Raw genomic sequence first — 13638 nt, forward strand, 5'->3', positions numbered from 1 at the left:
GCTCTATATGGAAATCAACGTATATTAGCCTAAAGGAGATTACATAAACTCCCCTTCAAAACTCCCCTTGTAATCATTTTAGGGGGTCGTTGTGGTTTTACGATTTGAATATCCACATGTTAAATTCCAGAAACGTATATATTATTTTACATTTTCATTTATTTTATTTTCTTATAAGCAGATGTTTTCCTTTTACGCATGCAGAACATTTTTTTTATGCAACATGCTCATATATGAGGTTGAGACGTGGACATGTTTTCTGCTCAATAGTCATAGTTTTTTAGGGGCCTTGTTGTTTGTTCGAATTTTAGACTCTAAGGGACGCTGTTGGTCAGTATAACATTTTCTGTGTGATGTAGTCATTCAGTCCATCCCCTGACGCCTGACGGACTATATAATGACGAAGGCTCTGTGTTTTGCAGAGGTTTAAGGCACGAACGAGAGAACACGGTCTCACTAACTTGCATGTAATCGTTTAAGACGTCTTTATTTGTGACCAGGACACGGATATCACAAGCAGGGTATTCGTCTTAACTCTTGGATATATTTCTATTTCTGCCAATCTTTTTTGCCACGATGATAACTCGAAGATCTCCTACCTACCCATCCGTAAGATGGCGATTGTTTTATGGATTTCGACGGCAGATAGGACTGCTTATGTTGCTGGCTCATGTGGTTAACATGGTAGGTGGACAGATCCGTTATTCTATACCAGAGGAGATGAAGAAAGGCTCTGTTATTGGTAACGTAGCGCAAGACCTTGGTTTGGATCTGAAAAGGCTCCGTTCTGGGCGGGCCCGTATCGTGACCGGAGAAAACATCCACTACACCGAGCTGAAGACAGACAAAGGGACTCTAGTCGTGAATGAGAGAATAGACCGAGAGCAGCTTTGTGGAGACGTGACACCGTGTAGCTTTAGCTTTGAGGTGATTTTAGAAAACCCCATGGAATTACACAGAATAACTGTTGAGGTTTTGGATATAAACGATCATGCTCCCGTCTTCCCAAATATAGATAAGCCTATCGGTTTTGAAATAAGTGAATCAGCCGCAGTTGGAGTGCAGTTTCCACTGCAGAGTGCAGAGGATCTAGATGTTGGACAAAACGCGTTGCAGGATTATGTCATGTCACCAAACGACAATTTCATATTAAAGCAACATGCAAATCCAGACGGAAGTAAATATGTGCAAATGGTGCTCCAGAAGCCTTTAGACAGAGAGCAACGTCACAATTTGTCTTTAAAACTAATCGCAATTGATGGAGGAACGCCACAGAGGTCTGGTACTATAAATATAGAAGTCACTGTTTTAGATGCCAATGACAATGTGCCAGTGTTTAACCAATCAATGTATAAAGCATCTGTAATGGAAAACACGATGAAAGGCACAAGCGTCATTACCGTAAATGCCACAGACGCAGACAGTGGAGCAAACGGAGTCATTACTTACAGTTTGTCTAAAACGAAAGGAAGTGCAGCAGATAGATTCAGTATAAACGAACACACCGGCACAATCTCTGTGTCTGGTCAGATAGATTATGAACGAGACAGAAAATATGAGGTGAGAGTAGAGGCAAAGGATCAGGGGGGCTTAATTGGAACCAGCAATGTTATATTTGATGTTTTCGATGTCAACGACAATTCCCCTGTTATGAATATTATGTCGTTTTCTAGCCCCATATCTGAGGATGCACGCCCTGGCACAACTATTGCAATTTTGAACATAAAAGATGCAGATTCTGAGAAAAATGGACAAATAAAATGTACTGTAGATGGCAAACTCCCCTTCAGGATCGAATCATCTTTAACAAACTATTACAATTTGATCTCAGATCAATACTTTGATAGAGAATCGGTCTCCGAATACAATATTACAATAACAGCCACTGATTTTGGCTCTCCCCCTCTTTCCAGCTCAAAAACATTGCATCTTAAAATTTCAGACGTAAACGACAACGCACCAATATTTGATAAGAAGAGCTATTCTGCTTACGTCACAGAGAATAATTCCCCGGGTGTTTCCATATTTGCTGTCAGCGCTCGAGACTCTGATTGGAACCAGAACGCGAGAATCTCGTATATTTTGGAGGACACGCAAATCACTGGTAGTCCAGTTTCTACATACGTATCTTTGAACTCTGAAACTGGAGTAGTTAGCGCGGTTCGTTCCTTCGATTATGAGCAAATTAAACAGCTTCAATTCGTAGTTAAAGCGCAGGATGGAGGCTCCCCTCCACTCAGTAGTAATGTGACTGTTAAAGTAATGATCCAGGACCAGAACGACAACCCCCCTCAGGTTCTGTACCCAGTCCAGACTGGTGGCTCTCTGGTGGCTGAAATGGTGCCTCGTTCAGCAGATGTGGGCTATCTGGTCACTAAAGTGGTGGCTGTTGATGTGGACTCTGGACAGAATGCCTGGCTCTCCTATAAACTGCAGAAAGCCACAGACAGGGCGCTGTTTGAAGTGGGCTTACAGAATGGAGAAATAAGAACTATCCGCCAAGTCACTGATAAAGATGTTGTGAAACAAAGACTGACTGTTATAGTGGAGGACAACGGGCAGCCCTCTCGTTCAGCTACAGTCATTGTTAACGTGGCGGTGGCGGACAGCTTCCCTGAAGTGCTGTCGGAGTTCACTGACTTTACACAGGACAAGGAGTACAACGACAACCTGACTTTTTACTTGGTGTTGGCTTTGGCTGTAGTTTCCTTCCTCTTCATCACGTGTTTAGTGGTTATTATATCAGTGAAAATCTACAGATGGAGACAGTCTCGCATCCTGTTTCACTCCAGTCTCCCTGTGATTCCATATTATCCACCACGTTACTCAGACACTTTGGGGACAGGGACAGGGACTCTCCAACACGTGTACAACTACGAGGTGTGCAGGACGAATGACTCCAGAAAGAGTGACTGTAAATTCGGCAGAGCTGGTAGTCAGAACGTGCTGATAATGGACCCCAGTTCTACAGGGACGATGCAGCGGATACAGTGTGAAAAGAGCATTCTTGATGAACCAGACTCTCCTCTAGAGGTGAGTTAGGATTACATTGCTTGGCCATTTAGCCATGATAATTTTTCCGTTTTTATGTTGTGCATTTTTCATTGATAGTGAACAGTTTAACATGTTCAGCACCATGGACAGCATCCCAGTTCATTTGCACGATTCAACATTTTTCTTTGGCGAAACTCTTTCTGATGCAGTGGTTTTCAGACCGTATGGCATATGTATTATTCAGCATCTATTTTGCATTTTCAAAATATGAAATTGATGTTGGCGTGTTGGTGAACGGCCTGTTTGCCAACCCTTTAAATCCCGTGCATACAATATCCCCACCTGCATGTACATAATGGCAATTGCTTTGTCAGAGGTGTACACATAAGAACATTTGGGAACTGTTTGTAAAATAATGTATTACACGTATCTTGTGAATATACGCTATTCATTTGTAGCCTCTGATAAATCCGGGACTTGCCGCCCAGTGTTAGATTACATGACCACGGAGCGACTTCTGCAATCTTTGCTGCACCAAATTCAGTTCAAACTCATTCCTACATTTACACTGATAATCGATAACACAAATCGTGTAGCATGTATTCCCATAAATCCCACAAGATGTTTGGTGATGAGTTTGTTTTAATAAAGAGGTAATTGATGCGATTTTAGAAAGTTAGTATATATATATATATATATATATATATATATATATATATATATATATATATATGAGTATTCAGTTACTTTGAAATGTACAATGTTTTCCCTTCCTTATGTTGATATTCTTTGACTCGACTCTAAGGGACGCTATTGGTCAACTAAAATAAATCCGATCAGTGTTTTAGGCGGTGCCTTTCTCCGTGCTGCTCTGTGGAGAGTGGATATGCTTTAGTAGACTGTGAGGTGGGTGCAGATAGACTCGGTTGGAGCAGATAGACTCGGTTGGACTTGATCTTTTTCACTACGAGAAAAAATATATAAACTACATTTGAATTGCGTAATTGTTCATCCTTTTCTTTTCTAAGACAAGTGTTGGGATAGCGTCATTTCACATGTTCTATTTGATAACATGGATCTCGAAAAATATGTCTCCCGGACTCTAAGATGGCGTTTGTGCTACAGACTGACGCTGCAGAGCATTCTGTTGATTGTTTTTCTCATTCATGTTGCGAGTGGTCAAATACGTTATTCAATCCCAGAGGAGATGAAGAAGGGATCCCTTATCGGTAATGTTGCGCAGGATCTTGGTTTGGATCTGAAAAGGCTCCGTTCTGGCCGGGCCCGTATCGTGACCGGAGAGAGCATGCAGTACACCGAGCTGAAGACAGACAAAGGGACTCTAGTCGTGAATGAGAGAATAGACAGAGAGCAGCTTTGTGGAGACGTAACACCATGTAGTTTCAGCTTTGATTTGATTTTGGAAAACCCTATGGAACTGCACCACGTTACAGTGGAAGTAGTGGACATTAATGACAATTCGCCTTCTTTCCATCAGCACGACATGCAGTTAACGATTGGAGAATCGTCTGCACCGGGAGCACGTTTTGTTTTGCCAGCAGCCAATGATCCTGATGTAGGAGTCAACGGACTTCAGGACTATAATCTGTCTCCAAATGACAATTTTATTCTAAAAAAGCATTTTAATTCTGACGGAAGGAAATATACTGAGATGATTCTTGAGAGGCCGTTAGATAGAGAGATATATCCAAGCCTGTCCCTGAAGCTAATAGCAGTGGACGGTGGCACACCACAGAAATCTGGTATAGTAAATATATATATCACTGTCCTGGATGCTAACGACAATTCTCCTGTATTCAATCAGTCAGTATATAAGGCCAATGTTATGGAAAATGCCGCAAGGGGCACCTATATCATCACTGTAAATGCAACCGACGCAGATAGCGGATCAAATGGTTTGATTTATTATTCTATTTCTAAAATGCAAGGAAGTATTGACAGTCTATTCGGCATTAACAAGACAACAGGTGTGATTTCTCTTTCAGGGCAGGTTAACTATGAAAAAGCAAAGAAATATGAAATACGCATTGAAGCAACAGACCAAGGAGCTTTAACAGACTCGAGTAAAGTCATAGTTGAGGTTACTGACATGAATGATAATCCACCTGTCATTAATGTGATGTCATTCACGAGTCCAGTGTCAGAGGACTCCCCTCCCGGTACAACTATAGGCATTATAAATGTAAAAGATCTTGATTCAGGTGATAACGGACAAGTAAACTGTAAAATCGAACAAAATGCACCTTTCAAGATTAAATCGAGTTTGAGAAATTACTATACGTTGGTAACAGATACTGTATTAGATCGTGAAAGTGTTTCAGAGTATAACATCACCGTTGTTGCAACAGACGCAGGGATACCTCCTCTGTCGACAAATACAACCTTTAATTTAAAGGTCTCTGACGTGAACGATAATGCTCCAGTGTTTCCACATGGTGTTTATAATGCCTTTATCGTAGAGAACAACTCTCCGGGTGTTTCTCTTCTCAAAGTAAGAGCGCAAGATCCGGATGAAAAACAAAACGCCCGTATATCTTATATTTTAGATGTAAATGATGTAGGGGGATCAGTGTCTGAATATGTTTCTATAAATGCAGAAACCGGAGTGATTCACGCGGTGCGCTCATTTGACTATGAACAAATCAAACAGCTGGTTTTCGTTGTCAAAGCGCAGGATGGAGGCTCCCCTCCACTCAGTAGTAATGTGACTGTTAAAGTAATGATCCAGGACCAGAACGACAACCCCCCTCAGGTGCTGTACCCAGTCCAGACTGGTGGCTCTCTGGTGGCTGAAATGGTGCCTCGTTCAGCAGATGTGGGCTATCTGGTCACTAAAGTGGTGGCTGTTGATGTGGACTCTGGACAGAATGCCTGGCTCTCCTATAAACTGCAGAAAGCCACAGACAGGGCGCTGTTTGAAGTGGGCTTACAGAATGGAGAAATAAGAACTATCCGCCAAGTCAATGATAAAGATGTTGTGAAACAAAGACTGACTGTTATAGTGGAGGACAACGGGCAGCCCTCTCGTTCAGCTACAGTCATTGTTAACGTGGCGGTGGCGGACAGCTTCCCTGAAGTGCTGTCGGAGTTCACTGACTTTACACACGACAAGGAGTACAACGACAACCTGACTTTTTACGTAGTGTTGGCTCTGGCTGTAGTTTCCTTCCTCTTCATCACTTGTTTGGTGGTTATTATATCAGTGAAAATATATAGATGGAGACAGTCTCGCATCCTGTATCACTCCAGTCTCCCTGTGATTCCATATTATCCACCACGTTACTCAGACACTTTGGGGACAGGGACAGGGACTCTCCAACACGTGTACAACTACGAGGTGTGCAGGACGAATGACTCTAGAAAGAGTGACTGTAAATTTGGCAGAGCTGGTAGTCAGAACGTGCTGATAATGGACCCCAGCTCTACAGGGACGATGCAGCGGATACAGTGTGAAAAGAGCATCCTGGATGAACCAGACTCTCCTCTAGAGGTGAGATGAATGCTTTAGCTTTGTCCCTCTCCCTTCTATGTTTTCTATATTTTCCCCACACAGTGATAGGAAAAGCGGCACAAATGACCGACTTTTCAGTACCATGGACAGCATCTCATAGAGCGTCTCCAGATTTGATAGGCCTACTTGTTCTCATTTCATATTATGAACTTTAAGCAATTATCACCACTACTTTAACCCCACTCAGTTAAAGTTTTGTTCCAGGAACATTGTTTTGACTCAGTTGCATGTTGTGTTTAGGCGCAATGAAAACTTGTTAGTTTATAAATGTTCTTGCAGCGTGTGAGTGACCTGCAGAGTTTATTGGTGTACATTTATCTTGTGATTGTTGAACGATGGGTTTAAAATTACTTACATTTTAATATTGCAACTTGAAAATTGTCCATTCACTGCTCTTATTTAACATCAACCAGACATACCTGACCCATGCTTCTTATGGCCTGCGTTTCCGAGACATAGAATTGTACTGGTATTTTGCTTTTGTGAATATGTGTGGCAGACAGTGTTACAATGCTGTTTGCGCTTACACTTGTGAATATTTTTAGAGCTGCACAAGACCAGCATTGTGTTATATAACTCAGGGTGAGATTGTTCTCTATTAATAATGTGCTTGTTTCGTGATATAGTGTAAGTCAAACGTTATGAACTACTTTATATTCGTGGAAATTATTCAATATTCTGGTGTTACTGGTTTTGGACTCTAAGGGACGCTGTTGGTCAATCCAATATAATATCTGAAACTACACCACACTGTCTCCTCCCTTACCGCCGTCGCATATGAGAGAAGAAGGAGATTGTGGGCATTATGTTGGATGACAGTCGAGGACACAAAACTCGCAATCATTTTTACTTCCGTTCAGATAGGTAATATAGTACATTGAAAAGACAACCGGCCTTGTGAAGAAAACGTATTATGCTTGGATCGTTATAGAGCATATTTTTACTTATTTTTTTGCTATGGCTTGTGGAATACCACCCCACACTCGGTGCATGAAATGGCGCTTCGGCTGCGGACAGAATTGGATGCTTCTTTTCTCCCTCTTTTATCTCAACCATGTGATCAGCGGACATATCCGATATTCAATCCCAGAGGAGATGAAGAAAGGCTCCCTGATAGGTAACGTAGCACAGGATCTTGGTTTGGATCTGAAAAGGCTCCGTTCTGGCCGGGCCCGTATCGTGACCGGAGAGAGCATACAGTACACCGAGCTGAAGACAGACAAAGGGACTCTAGTCGTGAATGAGAGAATAGACCGAGAGCAGCTCTGCGGAGACGTCACACCGTGTAGTTTCAGCTTTGAGGTGATTTTAGAAAACCCCATGGAGCTACATCAAATTACAGTTGAGATAACGGACATAAATGATCATTCTCCAACGTTCAAAAGAGATAGTATTCATTTTGAAATAAGCGAAATAGCTAATACTGGCGCCCGTTTTTCATTGACTAGTGCAGAAGACCCAGATGTGGGTGTCAACGGACTGAGAGATTATTTTTTGACCGAAAATGACAATTTCGTTCTGAAACAAAACTCTAATGCAGATGGAAAGAAATATGCAGAGATGGTGCTACAGAAGCCACTAGACAGGGAGACAAATCCTAACCTTATTCTAAAGCTTATAGCTGTAGACGGTGGAACTCCACAGAGATCTGGTACAGTAAACATAGACATCAATGTTCTTGATGCTAATGATAATGCGCCTGTGTTTAATCAATCTGTGTACAAAGCTGCAGTAATGGAAAACGCTCCCAGAGACACTTACGTCACCACTGTTAATGCAAGTGACGCAGATTTCGGTTCAAATAGTATTGTAACGTATTATTTTTCAGATCTCAACAGTGGTCTAAGTGATTTGTTTATGATAAATGAAAAAACTGGTGTCATTTCAATAACAGGTTCTGTTGACTATGAAAAAGACAAAAAATACGAACTCAGAATCGATGCAAAGGATCAAGGAGGTTTGACGGATTCAAGCAAAGTGATAATTGAAGTAACTGATGTAAATGACAACGCCCCAATCATGAGCGTCATGTCATTCACTAGTCCAGTGTCAGAGGACTCTCCTCCTGGCACAACTATTGGCATTATAAATGTAAAAGATCTCGATTCAGGTGATAATGGTAAGGTAGCATGTACAATAGAAAAAAATGCACCTTTCAAGATTAAATCTAATTTAAGAAATTACTATACTTTGGTTACAGATACTGTTTTAGATCGTGAAAGTGTTTCAGAGTATAACATCACTGTTGTTGCAACAGATGCAGGAATACCTCCTCTGTCGACAAAAAGAACATTTAATTTAAAGGTCTCCGACGTGAACGATAATGCGCCAGCGTTTTCCCAGGATGTTTACAATGCGTTTATTCCAGAGAATAACTCTCCGGGTGTTTCTATTCTCACGCTCAGGGCTAGAGATCCCGATGAAAACCAAAACGCTCGTATATCTTATATTGTGGAAGATGGAAAAATCGGCGGAACATCAGTTTCTGAATATGTTTCTATAAATGCAGAAAGCGGAGTGATTCACGCGGTGCGCTCCTTTGATTATGAACAAATCAAACAGCTGATTGTTATCGTAAAGGCGCAGGATGGAGGCTCGCCTCCACTCAGTAGTAATGTGACTGTTAAAGTAATGATCCAGGACCAGAACGACAACCCCCCTCAGGTTCTGTACCCAGTCCAGACTGGTGGCTCTCTGGTGGCTGAAATGGTGCCTCGTTCAGCAGATGTGGGCTATCTGGTCACTAAAGTGGTGGCTGTTGATGTGGACTCTGGACAGAATGCCTGGCTCTCCTATAAACTGCAGAAAGCCACAGACAGGGCGCTGTTTGAAGTGGGCTTACAGAATGGAGAAATAAGAACTATCCGTCAAGTCAATGATAAAGATGTTGTGAAACAAAGACTGACTGTTATAGTGGAGGACAACGGGCAGCCCTCTCGTTCAGCTACAGTCATTGTTAACGTGGCGGTGGCGGACAGCTTCCCTGAAGTGCTGTCGGAGTTCACTGACTTTACACACGACAAGGAGTACAACGACAACCTGACGTTTTACTTAGTGTTGGCTTTGGCTGTAGTTTCCTTCCTCTTCATCACGTGTTTAGTGGTTATTATATCAGTGAAAATCTACAGATGGAGACAGTCTCGCATCCTGTATCACTCCAGTCTCCCTGTGATTCCATATTATCCACCACGTTACTCAGACACTTTGGGGACAGGGACAGGGACTCTCCAACACGTGTACAACTACGAGGTGTGCAGGACGAATGACTCCAGAAAGAGTGACTGTAAGTTCGGCAGAGCTGGTAGTCAGAACGTGCTGATAATGGACCCCAGTTCTACTGGGACGATGCAGCGGATACAGTGTGAAAAGAGCATCCTGGATGAACCAGACTCTCCTCTAGAGGTGAGATGAATGCTTTGGCTTTGTCCCTCCTTCTATGTTTTCTTTATGTGTTCCGCACAATGATAGGAAAAGCGGCAATAATTACCGCCTTTTCAGGACCATGGACAGCATATCAATGAGCGTCACCAGATGAAATACCTTTTCTCATTTCATGTTCAGAACATTAAGCAATATTTACCAGTTATCCTCGTTCAGTTTTATTTTTTCTCAGGCACATTGCTTTAACCTGGTTGCATTTTTTGTTTAAGTGCATTGATAACGGCATTGTGGGCGGCAGTGGCGAAGTGGGTAGGAAGATTGCCTCTGGAGTGCAGGGTCGGAGTTTCGATTCCCCGCCTACCCGCCACATGTCGAAGTGTCCCTGGGAAAGACACTGAACCCCAAATTGCTCTCGATGGTTCAGAGAGCGCCTTGCATGGCAGCTACTGCCATCGGTGTATGAGTGTGTGTGAATGTGGTAAGATATGTAAAGCGCTTTGGGGCTGAGAAAATCAGCTAGAAAAGCGCTATATAAATCAAGTCCATTTACCATAACTTTCTAGATTATAAATATTCCTGTACAGCGTGTGACTGACCTGCATAGTTTATTATTGTGCATTTAATTTGGGATTGCTGTGCACTTGCACATTTGTATATGTTCATAGATGATTGCACAATACCAGCATTCTTTTGTTTAACTCAGGGTGGGGTCGTTCTCCACATTTAATGGTGTTATTTCACAGTATAATCTCTTGAGTTTATTATTATTATTATTATTATTATTATTATTATTATTATTATTATTATTATTATTATTATTATTATTATTATTATTATTATTATTATTATTATTATTATTATTTAAATTACATTATTTTCCACCACTTTATATTCCAAAAATGATTCATTGTCACGGTGTTACTGGTTTTGGACTCTAAGAGACGCTGTTGGTCAATCCAACATAATATCTTAAACTACACCACACTGTCTCCTCCCTTACCCCCGTCGCTTATGAGAGAAAAAAGGGATTGTGTGCATTATGTGGGCTGGCAGTCGAGGACACAAGGCTCGCATTAATTTTTACTTCCGTTCAGATAGTTGATATCTAGTACATTGAAAAGACAACCGGCCGTTTGAAGAAATAATAATTGTGCTTGGATCGTTATAGAGCATATTTTCGGTTCTTTTTTTTGCTATGGCTTGTGGAATACCACCCCACACTCGGTGCGTGAAATGGCGCTTTAGCTGTGGACAGAATTGGATGCTTCTTTTCTTCCTCTTTTATCTCAACCATGTGATCAGCGGACATATCCGATATTCAATCCCAGAGGAGATGAAGAAAGGATCCCTGATAGGTAACGTAGCACAGGATCTTGGTTTGGATCTGAAAAGGCTCCGTTCAGGCCGGGCCCGTATCGTGACCGGAGAGAGCATACAGTACACCGAGCTGAAGACAGACAAAGGGACTCTAGTCGTGAATGAGAGAATAGACCGAGAGCAGCTCTGCGGAGACGTCACACCGTGTAGTTTCAGCTTTGAGGTTATTTTAGAAAACCCTATGGAGCTACATCAAGTTACAGTTGAAATAACGGATATAAATGATCATTCCCCCACGTTCAAAAGAGATAGTATCCAATTTGAAATAAGCGAAACAGCTAATACAGGCGCTCGTTTTCCATTGGCGAGTGCAGAAGACCCAGATGTGGGTGTTAATGGACTGAGAGAATACTTTCTGACCGAAAACGACAATTTTGTCCTGAAACAAAAGTCCAATGCAGATGGAAAGAAGTATGCAGAGATGGTGCTACAGAAGCCGCTAGACAGAGAAACAAATCCTAATCTAATTCTAAAGCTTATAGCTGTGGATGGTGGGACTCCGCAGAGATCTGGTACAGTAAACATAGACATCAATGTCCTTGATGCTAATGATAATGCACCTTTATTTAATCAGTCTGTATACAAAGCAACGGTAATGGAAAACGCTCCAAGAGACACTTACGTCACCACTGTTAATGCGAGTGACGCAGATTTTGGGTCAAATAGTATTGTAACCTATTATTTTTCAGATCTCAATGGTGGCCTCAGTGATTTGTTTAGGATCGATGAAACAAATGGCAGAATTTTGATAACAGGTTCTGTTGACTATGAAAAAGACAGAAAGTTCGATCTTAGAATTGAGGCAAAAGATCAGGGAGGTTTGACAGATTCCAGCAAAGTGATAATTGAAGTAACTGATGTAAATGACAACGCCCCAATCATGAGCGTCATGTCATTCACTAGTCCAGTGTCAGAGGACTCTCCTCCTGGCACAACTATTGGAATTATAAATGTAAAAGATCTCGATTCAGGTGATAATGGTAAGGTAGCATGTACAATAGAAAAAAATGCACCTTTCAAGATTAAATCTAATTTAAGAAATTACTATACGTTGGTCACAGATACTGTTTTAGATCGTGAAAGTGTTTCAGAGTATAACATCACTGTTGTTGCAACAGATGCAGGAATACCTCCTCTGTCGACAAAAAGAACATTTAATTTAAAGGTCTCTGACGTGAACGATAATGCGCCAGTGTTTTCCCAGGATGTTTACAATGCGTTTATTCCAGAGAATAACTCTCCGGGCGTTTCTATTCTCACGCTCAGGGCTAGAGATCCCGATGAGAACCAACACGCTCGTATATCTTATATTGTGGAAGATGGAAAAATCGGCGCAACATCAGTTTCTGAATATGTTTCTATAAATGCAGAAAGCGGAGTGATTCACGCGGTGCGCTCCTTTGATTATGAACAAATCAAACAGCTGATTTTTATCGTAAAGGCGCAGGATGGAGGCTCGCCTCCACTCAGTAGTAATGTGACTGTTAAAGTAATGATCCAGGACCAGAACGACAACCCCCCTCAGGTTCTGTACCCAGTCCAGACTGGTGGCTCTCTGGTGGCTGAAATGGTGCCTCGTTCAGCAGATGTGGGCTATCTGGTCACTAAAGTGGTGGCTGTTGATGTGGACTCTGGACAGAATGCCTGGCTCTCCTATAAACTGCAGAAAGCCACAGACAGGGCGCTGTTTGAAGTGGGCTTACAGAATGGAGAAATAAGAACTATCCGCCAAGTCAATGATAAAGATGTTGTGAAACAAAGACTGACTGTTATAGTGGAGGACAACGGGCAGCCCTCTCGTTCAGCTACAGTCATTGTTAACGTGGCGGTGGCGGACAGCTTCCCTGAAGTGCTATCGGAGTTCACTGACTTTACACACGACAAGGAGTACAACGACAACCTGACTTTTTACTTGGTGTTGGCTTTGGCTGTAGTTTCCTTCCTCTTCATCACGTGTTTAGTGGTTATTATATCAGTGAAAATCTACAGATGGAGACAGTCTCGCATCTTATATCACTCCAGTCTCCCTGTGATTCCATATTATCCACCACGTTACTCAGACACTTTGGGGACAGGGACAGGGACTCTCCAACACGTGTACAACTACGAGGTGTGCAGGACGAATGACTCCAGAAAGAGTGACTGTAAATTCGGCAGAGCTGGTAGTCAGAACGTGCTGATAATGGACCCCAGTTCTACAGGGACGATGCAGCGGATACAGTGTGAAAAGAGCATCCTTGATGAACCAGACTCTCCTCTAGAGGTGAGGTGCAAAGTCTTGAATTAAGCAAATATTGTATTTATGAACTGAATTGAAATTAAATTGCCCTATATAGCAGAGTTCCCACCGTTTC

At 42.0% G+C, this 13638-nt stretch overlaps 5 protein-coding genes across 6 annotated transcripts in view; all 5 read left to right on the top strand.

Moving 5' to 3' along the window:
• Nucleotides 1-13638, top strand: part of LOC307256488 (protocadherin gamma-C5-like) — a gene marked incomplete at its 5' end in the record, with an annotated part of 206099 nt that overhangs the window by 33712 nt on the left and 158749 nt on the right. The window lies entirely within an intron of this gene.
• Nucleotides 682-3042, top strand: LOC307256504 (protocadherin gamma-A10-like; the record flags this gene model as incomplete). The annotated part of the gene is made up of 1 exon (XM_080035479.1): nt 682-3042. The coding sequence occupies one exon, from the start codon at nt 682-684 to the stop codon at nt 3040-3042; it is 2361 nt and encodes a 786-aa protein (XP_079891605.1).
• On the top strand, nt 4067-6514 carry LOC307256590 (protocadherin gamma-A3-like; the record flags this gene model as incomplete). Its single annotated transcript, XM_080035620.1, has 1 exon — nt 4067-6514. The coding sequence occupies one exon, from the start codon at nt 4067-4069 to the stop codon at nt 6512-6514; it is 2448 nt and encodes an 815-aa protein (XP_079891746.1).
• LOC307256592 (protocadherin gamma-A1-like) lies at nt 7484-9937 on the top strand (the record flags this gene model as incomplete). Its single annotated transcript, XM_080035622.1, has 1 exon — nt 7484-9937. One exon carries the CDS (start codon nt 7484-7486, stop codon nt 9935-9937), a length of 2454 nt encoding a protein of 817 aa, XP_079891748.1.
• LOC307256594 (protocadherin gamma-A2-like) lies at nt 11103-13571 on the top strand (the record flags this gene model as incomplete). Its single annotated transcript, XM_080035625.1, has 1 exon — nt 11103-13571. The coding sequence occupies one exon, from the start codon at nt 11103-11105 to the stop codon at nt 13569-13571; it is 2469 nt and encodes an 822-aa protein (XP_079891751.1).

The sequence above is a fragment of the Ammodytes marinus genome, assembly GCF_949987685.1.
Source record: "Ammodytes marinus genome assembly, chromosome: 10".
NCBI classification, from domain to species: Eukaryota; Metazoa; Chordata; class Actinopteri; order Uranoscopiformes; family Ammodytidae; genus Ammodytes; species Ammodytes marinus.